Source organism: Aphis gossypii, chromosome 3 (genome assembly GCF_020184175.1).
Source record: "Aphis gossypii isolate Hap1 chromosome 3, ASM2018417v2, whole genome shotgun sequence".
In the NCBI taxonomy this organism is placed as follows: domain Eukaryota; kingdom Metazoa; phylum Arthropoda; class Insecta; order Hemiptera; family Aphididae; genus Aphis; species Aphis gossypii.
This window is the reverse complement of record NC_065532.1, coordinates 36,139,284-36,154,743: the sequence shown is the minus strand read 5'-3', so window position 1 is coordinate 36,154,743 and position 15,460 is coordinate 36,139,284. Positions and strand designations below refer to the sequence as shown.

Here is a 15,460-nt window from a genome sequence, read left to right as displayed (position 1 = left end):
TCAGTTGAGATGTAGACTGTAGAGTGTATTGAGTGTATGAGAGTATGTGATAAATAATTTATATGGCGGTATAATTATACTATCACTATCACCACTTAAGACATTAGTAAATCCTCATCATGGGCCACTTTATACTTACATATAATTACATAGATTCCAATGTTTATATTTAATATAATGTTTGTAATTTATTATTTTATGATAATTTTAAAATTATTAAGATATAAATTGTTCATATATTATTGAAAAAATAAGCCTTTATGAATTTTTGATATATTGTATTATGAATATTCATGTATTATAAGATACGCCGTTTTAATAATTTTCTAAATTAAAAATGTCTACATCTATCAATTTATTTTGTTATAACTTATAAGCTCTAATTTAAATTTAATAAACAGTTAGTTATCAGAATAAAATCAAATTTTAAGTCACGGCATAGCACAAAACAATTAACATACCTAATCATAGATTTTACCCGAAAGTATTATTTTCTCACAAGCTTTTTAGAAAGTAGGTACCTAATAATAGCATAGTTCAATATATTAAGAAATTTACTTACTGATCGAATTGTAAAAAAATTATATTTTAGTAATTGAATTAATAATACGTGTACCCATAATATTTTGTTATGAAACCTAATATTAAGCATATTAAAATATTTAAGTAGAAATATACGACAAAAATAAAAGTTTAACTAAAACACAACCGTTCACAATGGTCATTGAACAAAAGTGTCAAATTTTAATTTTTAATTGAAGCGATAACCAGACACTGACTATAATGTATAATTATAATATTATAATAACAGTCGGTGGCAGCTTGTCGTCGCATTAGAGTAGTACTGACTTTTCTATAAATTGAACGATAAATATACAATAATTATTTAACAATAAATTAACTTACACGAAACGTTTCTTATTAGTTTTAGGCTGGGGCTATACACGGCGATATTCGCAGCTAATAATAATAATGATAATACTGAAATTGGTGATTTTCTGTCTGCTTAATACACAACTCTCGTAAAATGTACCGATTAATAATCTAATAAAATAATAACAATTTCGAAACTAACCAGGACATATTTTTACCGCCGACCGTTTCGCACTTGTCCGAAAAATGGTAAGAGTGGTAGGTTAGGTAACACAGCGGTTACCTAATGACCAATTTGAGGTGGTGTTGCATAGCTGTAGCAAGTCTAGGGATATTTTCGTTTTTTTTTTGTTCGAGCGCAGCGCAGCGAGCGAATGGTAACGCGGACATCACTGTAACAACTTTTTTTTTCACAATGGTGTCACTGCTAAAAATAATTACAAAAAAAAATAGTGTCCACTATCCGGTAAAGTATAATTAATATACCTAATTAATATGTTAGAGAGAAATTCAAATAAGACAATAAAATATTAAAATGCTCGTATTTGCGTACGACGCTGGGACTGTAGTAGTAGAGGCCTTCTTCCTAACCCTCTACTAAAGGGTTTGTTAAAACGCGTTCGTCGACGAAATGTCCTAGACGCATTTTGAAAGTAGATTTAATTTTGTCGTAAGTTTACTTAAGATCGATTTTTCCACATTTTTTCTTAAAAAAATAATAATAATAATATCTCGAATAAAATTATTTAATCGAATATTTATCATGTATTAAAATGTTATTAAGTAATGATAATTGATAGTATTTAAAATTCTGAGTGGAGTGATGCATGTATTATAATTCTACAATGATGATTTTTTTTTTTTATCTAAGTATACCTACTCGTTTTATAGTACCTAGGTATATAAAATGCAAATATAGAAAGAATAATCTGGTTGGTAATCCAGAGAGTTAAAGTAAAAATGTTATAGTTGGGAAAAACAAAAATAAAATTTACAAAAAAAAAACTGAAAGTTTTTGACCTGTAAAATCTATATTCTTATTCTGTTGTAAGTACTTGTAACCAAAATTGAATAACCACATATGCACATATTTTCACGAATAATTAACTTATAAGTTTTCGTCCAAATTACTGATTTACTAACAATTTTTTTGTTCAAACACAAAAAAGAGGATTTTGATATTTTTCATAATCGATGATCATCATAAACGAAAAAAAACATTTTGGTTACCACTGTACCTACATTCTTATTATTAAATATGTTACTTTAGTTTTTAAATATTTGAATTATTAACTTATAAAATTAATTGTACTATCGTAGTATTGTATGAAATCGAAATGTAGGTGTAAAAAATGTACTTCACAAATAGCGTAAATAACGAACGAGTATGATGCTTACAATGCTTACATACAGTCCCGTATAACGGACTTAAAAAGAAACAGTACCTATTATATTTCTCCACTAGAGTGCGTAGTTGTATTATTCTTCTTGTAGTATCATTTAATCACGGATAATATCTGCTTTTAATATAATAGGGGCACCGACGCACCGTTGCCAATCATAGCAATAGCAATTCCTAAAAATATTGTTATTTTTCTTTTTAGGCTTTAAGCTGTTTTGTTGATAGATGTTTAATATATAATTAATACAACAAAACAATAATAAAAAACAAAACTTGTTTAAATAATTTCTTGGGTACATATTGCATTAAAAGCTCAATGTTGAATTCACAACATTTTTTTTTTTAAAACCAGGCTATTTGGGTTAGGTAGGTATTATATTTTTATTTTATTTTAGTGCAAAGGGGTGAGCTAATTTTATACTGGAAATTAACTTCGTTTATTAAAGAATAATGGTTGATAAATATTTTAATTTAAATCATGAAAATATTAAATAACACAATTATTTTAATTTCCAGATAATAATAAAAATGCAGTAATGGATTTCCCTATCTCCAACTCAAGCTGCATATTAAGCTTATAACAGGAGACAGGTTAATCAATTCATAACAAATTTAATGTTGATGTGTAATACAGAGTGTTTCAAAAGTCCTCATCCGATTACGAACTGATATAGTTCGACAACGGTTTATCGCAGTTTAATGACCAATGTATTAATGGAAAGGTAAGATTATTTTAAGTTGTCTAGCTGATAAATTAGCTGGGTCAAAAACTATTTTTTAATTTTGTTGGAGGAATTTGGCTATGGCCGATAAATTTGGCTCCGTAATGGCGGTGGTTGGGCGTAAATGAAAATGAAGATTTGGCATTTGGTGATTCATCCCTGGCCACCACATTCCCCTAACCTCACAGTGTGTAATTTTTTTACTTAAAAGAGAAAGCGTATGTACCATAATTACCTACCTAAAAACTTGGAAGAGCTTAAAATCAGAATCAAAGATGCTGTTAATGCCGTAACACCAGTTATGATCAGCAATATTTCTAGTATGCCCCCAGTATACATTTACGCCAATCCACCACCATTAAGGTCCCCACACACTGCAGCGGTGGCGGTAAAATTCTATTGTCTCGGCGGTGGCGGTAAAATTGTGTCCAGACTCATTTTAACGCTACCGCCACCGCCACCGCCACCGCTACCGCTGCAGTGTGTGGGCACCTTTACAGTGCCAAATGTATCAACTAGATAGCTTAAAATAAACTTAGTTATCTAACTTTTCCATTAATAAATTGTTCATTAACCTGTGATAAACCGTTGCCGAACTATATTATAGTTCATAATCGGATGATGACTTTTGAAACACTCTGTATGTTTTGTTTTTGAATTTTTGATTATACTAATAATAATAATAATAATAAAATGTCCGTTAACGTTATCTAACACTTCAATTGATAACACGATTGTTTTGTTTCTCAGTGCCATGCGACAAATATTCCAATATTCCAGTATCCATGTTGCATTTGTACAATGTACTTGATGAAATCTTTTTTCAATTTGGTAAAGTGTTTTAGTGTTCTTTAATCTTTTCATATTTCAGTCGTGAAAAATTGTATTAAATTTTGAAATTTAAATTGACTGTGTTCTACTATTCTACAGTATTATAATATTTGACAGTCACGGTTGTTTCATAATTCATAATTAACAGTACCTACATAATATAGTCAGTTGCATACTATAGCATCGTGGTTTTGATTATTATGTATATTTGTCGATATCATAATTTAAAATTTGTTCATTCGACGAATCAGTTTTAATTTTTAAGTTGTTTGTACCTATAATTGATCATTTTTAAATATGTTGGTTGTACAGAGTATTCTGTTGAATTACTGCGATGATTTTTTAGATTATATGAAGTCTATTATTAACCGTTATTTATATAATAGCGAAACATCTGATATGGAGGTAAATAATATTATGGATATTATACAAATAATAGTAATTATTTTATATATTTTTAACGGTTAGGTAACCTCGGGTTTTACTTACATAGAATTCATTAGAATTACTGTTATGAATAAGTTCACTTTTATGCAAATATATCATTATTCAATGATTTTTATTTTTTATTAGTATACCTAAGTAAAATATAATAGGTAATTTCAATTCTAGATTTCTTTCTAAAGGTTAAGATCCAATTACTTTTGATGGCTACCTATCTTAAAAAATATTCGTTTTTTGATTTTTCTTTGCCTAGATTTTTAATTTTTTATTATTGATTATTTTCATAAAGAATGTTCTGTTTTAATAATTAGCTTTTTAATTTATAATTCAGTAATAAGTGTCTATTCTTAAATTTAATTACCTATTATGTATATTAAAGATTAAAGAAAAACCAAGGATAAATCTCGGGCTATTAAGAATCCCTTAACCTCGAGGGTTCCTGGTACAATCAGGTATTGTGTTTTTGATATTCGTCTAGGTAGTATTTTTAGTATTTGACCAATATTTATATAACATTTTTCTTAATATATGTTATATCTACCAAAAACTAAAAATTTAAAATCTCATTACTAATTGATTATTAGAATACTACCTAGTGCATGTATAATTGAATGCTTTACTTGTCAGTTGTCCCATTGTATACATTGTGTTGCTTAGTCCCTTTTGCCTTTTACCGTTTGATATTATGTATTCATATTATTTTTAAATTTGTAAACACATAGATACTCATTTTTTAAGTAGCTATTAATGATTTTTTTTTTTTTAATTTCAAAGTAGTAAAGATTGTATTTTTAATAGATGATAGAATTAGTGTTGAAATTATCAATTATCAATTTATAATTTTTGTGTTGATATTAAAAAACAGCTTAAGTATACAAAAAGAAAATTTTTAATATAATCACTTGAATATTTATTTTAAAATATAAATTTAACAATTTTAGGAAGAAAAAATAATAGAAATTATCAGTCAAGAATCATGTGTATGTACACTGGACAAATATGGCTTAAAATTTTGGCCACCATTGTATATGCAAAGATACATGGCTATACAAGAAATTATTGAACATCCTATTTGGAATGGTTCAATAAAAAAAGTATGATAATTATTATAATAATTGTAAATTTTTCATAATATACATGTTCTTGTTTACTACATATTAATATTTTTTAAATGTAATTTATAGGTGGTTGATTTTGGTTGTTCGGAGCTTGGTTTATTTAAATGTATAAAACTAATTCCAGGACTCAACAACATTATTAATGTTGATGTGGATTTTGATACATTGGATATAAATCAATTTAAAGTGTTACCAACTAATTATGATCATATATCAATGCATGAACGTAAAGAGCCTTTGACAGTAGAAATTTATAATGGGAGTATAGCTGACCAAGATGACAGAATGTTAGGCGTTGATGCAGTTATATGTATTGAATTGTAAATTTATGTTACAGATTTTAAGTAGTATAGTAAATTTGGTTAATAATAGTGATGGGCCAAACCCTAATTTTTTAAATTTAACCAAACTTTAAATTATTTTTTCGAACCCAAACCGAACCGAACCTTCAAATTTTCTACCAAAGTACATTGTACTTACAAACTAAATCAACCATAATAATTATTTGCTATTATGTTTTAAGTTTTTGTATTACCTATTCTACATTTTAGTTTTTAAGTCTATGGAACTGTATTTACAATAAATTTCATATTATTATGTTTTTTTTCATGTTCGGTTTGGTTTGAAATTCAAACAGTTTGACCTATCATTAGTTAATAATGTATTATTTTTGATTAATAGAATTGAACATTTATATTTGGACGTTCTGGAAACACTACCCTATACTGTGTTTGAATTCATTAAACCAAAATTAGCCGTATTCACTACACCCAATGTAGAATTCAATTTTATATTTCCAAATTTTACAACAGAGTTTAGACATGATGACCATAAATTTGAATGGACTAGAAAACAATTTAAGGAATGGTAATCATTTTTAAAATATACTTTTATCTATCAATCGTGTTTATACTATTCTTTCTTTCTATAGGGCTAAAAAAATAATTACCCGTTATTCAGAATACGCTGTACAATTTGATGGTATTGGAGCTGGTCCTTCTGGTACAGAAAATATTGGTTGTTGTAGTCAAATGGCTATTTTTTACAGGAAAGATATGACTACATCCCCTGTTAAACCTACTGTAAGATGTTAATTTAATTATCTACTTTTAATTGTGTTTAAGTTCTTATGAGTAATTTCATATTGATAATTTAATAAAATAGTAAAATTAAAACATTTAATCACACATCAGTTAGATTTTATAAATAAAATATTGAAATATATTGTTATATATTTCAGAGCTTTTTATTTAATATGGAATATTTTTTTTTATTCAAACGTGATAAATAAAATTTATTTTAATTCCACAACAGTTTGAATCATTATAAGATTTTATTCTAACAAAAAAATTAATTTTTTTCAATAATAATTAGTTTATTTCTATTAAGTTAATTGAACCATGTTAATAATTTTATGTTTATTTTTTAATTTTTTGTTTATAAAAACAATTGTAGACTTGTTAGTATACATTAATCTCAGAAACCACAAAAGCTATTAAAGCTTTCTTTTTTCACTTCTTAGGTTTGGTTAGATGCTGCTAAAAAAAAAAATAAAATTCGTTACAAGCAATACAAATTTTGCTGAGTCAGCTTATAATATATATATATATATATATATATTATATTATGTAATTGATTATCAAATCCAACTTAGTTTTTATTTATATTATATTATTATATAACATTGTTATTTATTATTAGAAATTATTCGTATAAATAATAATTATTATTATTTTGTTAATTATTAACATAATATTATATTTTCAGGGTTCTACTCCTTATAAATTGTTGAGACGCGTTAACTATCCATATGAACTTGATGATGAACATTATTGGAAACGGTCCATATTTGAAAAGCTAAGAAAATTTGTTTCAGAAGCTTCATGCAATAAGAAATATATAGTTGGTGATAATATGGAAATACCGTTAAGTGATATTATGCCACATGTTTCAGAATGCTGTTCATCTATAGATAAATTAAAGTTTGTACTTTATCTATAAATTGAATTATATTATATTTAACATAAATAATTTATAATGTTTTTAAAAAGTATTGTTAATTGAAACAATTAATCAGGAGGGATTGAAAGGATTGTAAACCAATTCAATGAATGTGTATAGAGCAGGGGTGGCCAAACCGCATCTCGCAAGCTGCATGGGGCTCGCCACATAGACTTATATATGCTAATAGAGTTTCTTTTGAAAGAATGGTTATGATAGCTATGTTTTTATCAAAGAATTTAATTATTGATAATTTAAATGACACAAAATCAAAAAAAAAAAAAAATAATTAATACATCAATAGTAATAATAATATTTTAATAATTTTTAATATTTGCTCATATAATTTTTTATTATTATTACTTTTAATATTGATATTTTTTTTATATGACATATTTTTTCATAAATTGATATTTAGTAAAGTTATACTAACTATTTGCTCGTATTTTTTAAGTTAGTTTAGTATTGCCTTATAGTACTTTGAAACAAAAATTGTGGTAGATAACTTGCACTGATGTTGATTGAATGATTGAACAATAAAATAATCAAAATTTAAAACATTAATACAAGTCATATTTAGATACAGATTTTATTGATTTTTAATTTGGAGTAAAATTTGCTTACTCTAAATGAGTAATAAAATAAAAATAATTAAAATTGTCATTTCATGAGTGCTGATGTTTCTTATAAATATATACTCATACTCATGCATACTAAATCATAACCATTTCCATTAAGTTCATATAATATATGCTATATTTTATACCATTCTTAATATTATATTATTGTAGGTATATTGACTGATTAAATTATTACATTTTTGTTGATTATTTATATTTTATTAACTGCGCTTACAAAAAAAAAACTTTATGATTTGAATACTTACACAAATACTTTTTTAATATTCAATATATATTTAAGTTTTATATAGGGTATTATGAAGTACTATATATTATGTTTGATGCTATAATTTCTAAGACTTACTTAATATTATGTTATATTTTAATTAATTTAATTTTTATTAAATAGAGATGTTGTCAACGAAGCCTATATGATCATAACAAATGATCACAAAGAATACTTATTGATAAAAACTAAGTCAGAAGTCAGTTCTGATGAATATGAATCAGATTCGGATTCTTCTTCAAACAATAGTGGACAGGAGTACAATTTATGTGAAAAAATGGACATTGATGATTTAAATGAAGATTGGAATGCATCAGCAGGCTTGAGTCCAGACAAATCAAAAATTTGTTATTCCACTCCAATGACTAAAAATCCAGAATTCAAATCCTATTTAGATAATGTGGACAGTTTTAGCACAGTGCATTCAAATTCGGATTTATATAAAACAGCAGTTGATTACAATAAGAGTGAAAATACTGAAGATATGGAAATCTCTTCTAGTTGTAATGGTAGCATTGTTGTTGAAGACTGTAAAATTTATCAGGATTTCAGAACAGGCCGAAATAATTCTGTAATCAATGAAGAAGATATCAATGAAACAGAAGATACATTGACATGCGTTACAAAAAATCTTGAATTTTCTAATGATGATGATGAACTAAACGGCAACACGGTCAATGATAACACTATTATTCAAAATAATAGTAATGTATCTTTAAAAGTAAATTGTACATCTGATACAACTCATAAACTTAAATCTAATCATTCTGATGAAATACGTACAACTATCTATGACGAAGAAAACAAAATTGATAACCAACCAACAGTGTGCTTCAATAGAACTTTGTTAGATGAAAATGATTTTACAGAAAACTTGTTACTTACTCCCGATAAAGAATTGTCAAAAAAATGAAAATTTACAATTAAATATTTAAATAATTATAATAATTCATAATACAACATAATCTTAAACAAATGCTACAACACTTATAATTGCTACAGCATAATTTGTTTATTATTTAATGAATGTGTTGAACAGTATTGGTTTTGAAATTTTAATGATGAAGTACTTAAATGATCTAATTTTAAATTGTATGTGTAAACAACTTATTGTAAACTTAAGACTGTATTTAAATTTAATAGTTATAAAATTTTTAACAAGTGATGGGTATTAATATGTGTTCCTTTTATTTTCATTATTTGACATCTGTTTTTAAATATTAAACTTAATTTGTTGTTTTATTTATTTTTCTTGTTAACAACTAATAAAAAAAAAAAAAAAATTAAAACTGTTTTTTAAATTTATTACGGACTTAGTTCTGGACTTAGTGATAGTATTGAATTTAAATAATGCCATAAGTATATGGAGTTTAGTTAGTATTTTTCATGTAGATGGTGTCTAGTGATTTACTCTGTAGAAACTCTACACTTAAGTAGTTCATTCTTTTTTTTTATTGAAAGATATTTTTATGCTTACCAAAAAAGTTTGAATGTACAAGATCCCCTCATAAGTGGCTCTTAGATGATGAATATAAATAAAAAAAATAAAAAATAAAAATATCAATAAAACATAGGCACATTCTTTTAGATTTTATAATCAGTTCGGAAAAGATCAAACACACAATTGATTACTGTTAATAAGTTATGACGTAGATTAACTTTTACAGTAATTTTTAAAAGTAGAAATATTTTTTAACTATTTAATACCTAACTATTAGGTAAATTGAATATTATAACGATGACTTATGTTTTCGATAACGATAATAGTCAAATTCTATATTTTTAACGTAAAGTAGTTAAGTGTTCAGTATCTACATATTAATTAAAAAGTTGGATCCCCTTGAAATTTTTTTTCAGTTACGGCCTTGCCAATAATATGACCTTAAACATCGTCAATTTTTTAGAATTTTTAGATAATTAAAAATTTGCAAAATTTTTCTTATTATGGTTTTTTGATTCATGAAACAAATATTGATCTATTTTTCTCAAGCCTTTTACTTTTTAAGAAATATATAAGTGTTTATCATACAAAAACGGCTATTAAGCGCATGACGATCACACTATTCTAGTTTCGCTGGCCGCACTTATTGAAGTATAACGATGTCCGCCCTTTCAAACGGAATCAATTCGGTATGTGGACCAATAATTCGGTACCGGCCGATCAGACTAGCTGCTTTTTGACGGCTACCGATAATAACGGACACGGCTGAAACGTTAACGGCGAGACAATGTATTTTATCGGTTACCGAAAACAAACATCCCAGAAAATTCATGAGAGTCTACGGGGGGGGAGGTCTATCGCCCGTTGACCCCCCTTGGATCAGTGCGGCTGATTTATAATGTGTATATTAAGTACAAATAAAGTGGAAACAAAGTTCAATAAAATAATAACTATGATTTATGATCAACTTCCGAAAGACACGTCGTATACGGCTGGTATACCTATATTATGTTATCCCACCACAAGCAGCACTTACTACGGGTTCCAGGTATTTCCTTCTCGCACCATTCGTCGGGATCACTGGTGGGTGTTTAACGCGTTGTTTAGTTGTAAGTAAAACTACATTAAAATTCACGTTAAAATCACGTGAACAAAAATATCTATAAAACCATTACAGTTTTCTGAATTAAAGTACAGCCCGAGACATATAGGCTCCGACTCCAGTGCGAACCTCTTTGAATCGTATCAAACGTCAAACTAATCAAAAACCAAATTAATTTTTTTCCTATTAGATTTTTTTATTGATAGGTAAACGCGGTGTAAATTTAGTGTAATAATTTCAATAATAACGGTTGACAACATTTTTATGATTTAGAATCTCGTAATTGGTTTTGCATTATTATAACAGTGGTTTCGGTATATACAGGGTGATTTTTTTATCGTTGAACACTTTGCATACAAAGTGTATACAAAGTGTTCAACGATAAAAAAATCACCTAGTATATAATATAAGTGTATACATATTTTATCTTATGCGATAGCGATAGATTTATAATTCTCATATACCCTCCCCTACGTTATTGGTTGAACCATGACCTATTGTCGATTGGTATATGCGTTACCTACCTACATCTACCATATTATGGGTAAAATGTGATCCTCTCATCAATTGATCCATGACGATGATGTAGAACAGAAACGACCAGAAATTATCACAGAGCGTCGGGGCCCATCTGACAATGTACAGTTGGATTAATAATTTAACACTACTAAAGTTTATCAGATGACCTAATTGAATGGATCGCAGGGTGTACCAAAGGAGACCGACGTAACCACGGCCGGACCGCGACGAAACGGACGCAAATCCTTCTCGTGCGGATATGCAAACCTTAGCTAGGTCGGTTGACTTAATCACCGTTGTAGTAGAACTTATTTCAGCTATAATCAGAATGCTTCTTTAAGCGATATCTTCTACTTATTTAATCATAGTCGTGATTCGAATGGACGAAGGGGCGGGGGTGGAGATATGGAAATTAATACTTTGAGATATTTTTTGAAATTAACCGTTGTAGAATATACAACTAAAAGATTTGAACTTAAAAATAAAATTGTTGCTATGTATTTTAAAAATAGTTCTAATAGCAATGTATAATAAATTCTGTATTTGATTTGGAATTCTTTTGACAAAGTAACAATTTTTTTGTCAAAATAATGGTAGAAATTATTTTTATTTTATTGAAAAAATAAATAAATAAAAATGTTTATTTTTACAAGTAGTTCACAAAATAAATAGTTGAAATATTTTAAAAATATACCACATATAGAAAATGCTAATTTTCAAGTATCTTTATTTTTTATTTTTCTCAATCACTAAAAAGAATACTGAAAATCTTTTTATTTTCAACCCCCATGTACATTATACAGATTTATTTATTTTCTAACAGAAAATATGTATGAAAGCTAAAAAATCTAAGCATTTTTATTGCTTCGAAAAGGTGATAACACACACTAAAAAAAATCGCTTGTCATTGTAAAATAATTGATCCATTCATGCTCCGATCAGAATCGAATATACTTAATTATGGTGCATCCATATCAACATAGCTACATAGGATACATGTTATATTATATTATCATATTAAAACTATAATTGTAGTTATATTCAGACATGACAATTTTTATTACATTGATTGACATTAATTTTATTTACAGTATTTTACACTGTCAGTTACAATGGCATTTTAAATTACGTACCTATCTGCCTACTACATATTTACCACTAGTCATTATTTATTAAGTTTATATAGTTCCTATTGGTTTTAGTTTTTAGTTTAAACCCTAGTTTGATTATTACAAGAGTAAGTAGGCGGACAATGGAAAAGCGCTATTAGGAATTTGTTTTGAGATAATAAAGGGTTATTGAATAGCCGCTATTTATTATCTATTTAAATAACATTACATAACATGCGTTTCAATATTTTGATTTAAATAATACAAAGATAAATACTGCATTTAATATGATTTGTAGAATATCTTTAGTACAAAATAATCTCTTTAAAGTACTTATCAGAAATAATAATATCTTAAATATAATTTTTTTTATTTTGTTTTATGGCTTTCTGTTATTTAAATTTGTTACGCATACCATCTATGATGGCGAGTGTAACAGAGTGGGTATTAAAAAATCTTTCTTGAAATGTAATATTATATATTTTGATTTTTGATTTAATTTAGGCTTTAGTTAAAACGAACACAATGCTGTATTTGATACGTTATATTAAAATATATTTATTCTGTTTTTTTTTTATCCAAATACATAAAATATTCGTAAAGCGCAATTGCTACAGACATATTGCAAGAGTGAACGGACATTAAATAACTCTTAACGTTGCAGTGTGGATTAAACGTACCGTGTATTGTGTCTTGTTCGACTTTGTTGAATCTAAAAACATTTGTCGTCTATTTTTATTCTGTCTGGTGAACAATTTAATTTTTTATTTAATTCTATCCACGTATTAATTATTTCCCTAGAATTAAAAAAAAATTTGCAAATATGAATATCATATAATATAAATGAAAATATAGATTTATGTTACTATGTACATACATATATGTATATTTATATAAGTTATATTATATTAGGTACAACTATTAGCATACATTACACATCGAATATGAATTATTTAACGAACATTTTTTCATAATGTTATCAGTTTAAAATAATATTTCATAAAAATCAAAAAAAAAAAAAAAAAATCAGAATACGTTACGTTGGCATATTATAACAGGGTTGTTACAGAGGGAAACGTTTTAGATTTTTCGGAGGCGTATTGTCATTTTAAATTTAAAAGCGATGATAAATATTCGTGACGCAAACACAATTCTGTGTGAAATTCATATTTTATAGGTGAATAAATCACACAGTGTCTAAACATTTTAAAGCTTATTGAACAAAAAGGTTAACTAATGGTTTTGGAAATAGGTAGTTTTTTTGTAAGTAGGATTAAAATATTACACTGGTGGTTATATTATAATGATATAAATTAATCTCATTATTCAATAAGACTCATATGATACTGAGAATTAAACTTGTTAAAAAATACAAATTGTGATAGCTGTGTATAAAATAAACTTGCAACTTTGTGATGATCGATGTTATGTTCGACAGAAAGTGCATTGTGGCGATGGCCGGAATACTAGTCATCAGATTTCAACGTAAATATAAGGTATGGAGAATTTGAAAATATATCTAGATAGAATTTAAAATTGTATACGACTTGGTAACTTAGACCAAACAATACTATTTTTAATATGAGTCACACATACTTTTAACGTTAACCTATAAACAATTTACAATGTATATTTTGTAATATTCGAAAATCATTTTTTTTTTATTTTTTTTATACAATTGAAAAAAATATAGTATAATAATCCAACCTCTGTGATTGTTTCATTTGTATAATTATTGTACGTGATGATCAGTTGTACATGTACTTACTACTACTTATCAATAGTTTTGTATAACTTCGATTAATATTTGTCCGAATTTGAAGTTTGATGCACGTATTTGTATGGTGTATGCAGGATTACTATAATATTATTCAGTCCAAAATGTGTAACGATGTAAATGTTTTTCATTTAAATAAAAGTTGTTTTCAATATTTTTAGTAATACACTAATACCTACCTACATCAATATCTATTGGCCGGCGTGGTGTATAGGCAATTTCGGTACATAGGAATTAAGGTGTAGACTCGTATAATTTTCTGTAAACGAATAATATTCATTAAATAATTAAACAATTATTACTTAATAATATTATGAGAAAATAAACAAAATATTTCGTTGTGTCGAAAATAGTGTGCCAACTATCTTCGTGAAAAATGGACACGTTTGACGATTTAAAAAACCATAATATGTCTGTTTTAATTGTACTTACGATTATCTTTAGTTGTTTTCATAATGCTTTAATTATTCAGTTATAAGTTTAGTCGTGTATATTACTATGTGTTTACACTATACATAATTAAAAAAACCATTTTAAAGTTAAATGACTTGTACTTAAAATAAATTACATAATATGAATAAGTAATAAAGATTCTTTTTTTAATAATTGTATTTATCGTAAAAAGAATAAATTATTTTATTTAAGTACTTCGAACTTGAATTTATTTATTTGTTTCAAATTATTTCTAAAACTTCATTTTAAAGTCAATACATTAATTTTTAAGCTCGGAATCTAAAATCAAAATAATAACAGTAATTAAGATAAAGAAAATATATAACCTCAATTTCACCTTTCCTAATGTCGATCATTATACCGTAAAAACAACAACTATTTTCGTCGCCATTACAATATTTTTTTCCACTTATATCTAATTAAGAGTGACATAGTTGATATAGACTATGGAGTAATAAAATATCTATAATTGGAATTTGATAAATTTTGAGCACTTCTGCAAAACAAATAAATATAAAGCTATTATAATATACTCAAACATATCATATACAAGAAAGAACTTGATTGAAAATTTCTGGTTTTGATACATAATGTTATATATATCTATATGGTGTGTGTGTATATATATATATATATATATACATATAATATACATATTAAATATCCCACCTATTTTTAAAAATAGATTTTGTTTAAATGTTATCACCATTTATAAATTTGATTTGTAAAAATCGAGATCAAAGAACCCATAAAAATATTACA

General features: G+C 26.4%; 1 protein-coding gene across 2 annotated transcripts; it reads left to right on the top strand.

Annotated features, from left to right (window-relative positions):
- The first annotated feature begins 3,676 nt into the window (after positions 1-3,676).
- Positions 3,677-9,586, top strand: LOC114119423 (small RNA 2'-O-methyltransferase-like). Of its 2 annotated transcripts, none has more exons than XM_027980971.2 (8): positions 3,677-3,828; positions 4,141-4,233; positions 5,214-5,366; positions 5,457-5,710; positions 6,072-6,257; positions 6,322-6,472; positions 7,158-7,372; positions 8,421-9,586. In XM_027980971.2, the coding sequence occupies exons 1-8, from the start codon at positions 3,799-3,801 to the stop codon at positions 9,208-9,210; spliced, it is 1,872 nt and encodes a 623-aa protein (XP_027836772.2). In that variant the 5' UTR covers positions 3,677-3,798; the 3' UTR covers positions 9,211-9,586. The 2 variants fall into 2 exon arrangements, with proteins under 2 accessions (XP_027836772.2, XP_050059998.1); XM_050204041.1 differs by adding an exon at positions 4,652-4,724 and having other exon boundaries at positions 3,743-4,233.
- Positions 9,587-15,460: the final 5,874 nt, after the last annotated feature.

Bases quoted from the DNA above. Each gene is read 5' to 3' on its own strand.
- LOC114119423 (XM_027980971.2), top strand. From the start codon at position 3,799: ATGTACTTGATGAAATCTTTTTTCAATTTG. The intron at 5,367-5,456 runs GTATGATAATTA...TGTAATTTATAG, and splicing joins GGAATGGTTCAATAAAAAAA to GTGGTTGATTTTGGTTGTTC. The intron at 6,258-6,321 runs GTAATCATTTTT...TTCTTTCTATAG, and splicing joins AGAAAACAATTTAAGGAATG to GGCTAAAAAAATAATTACCC.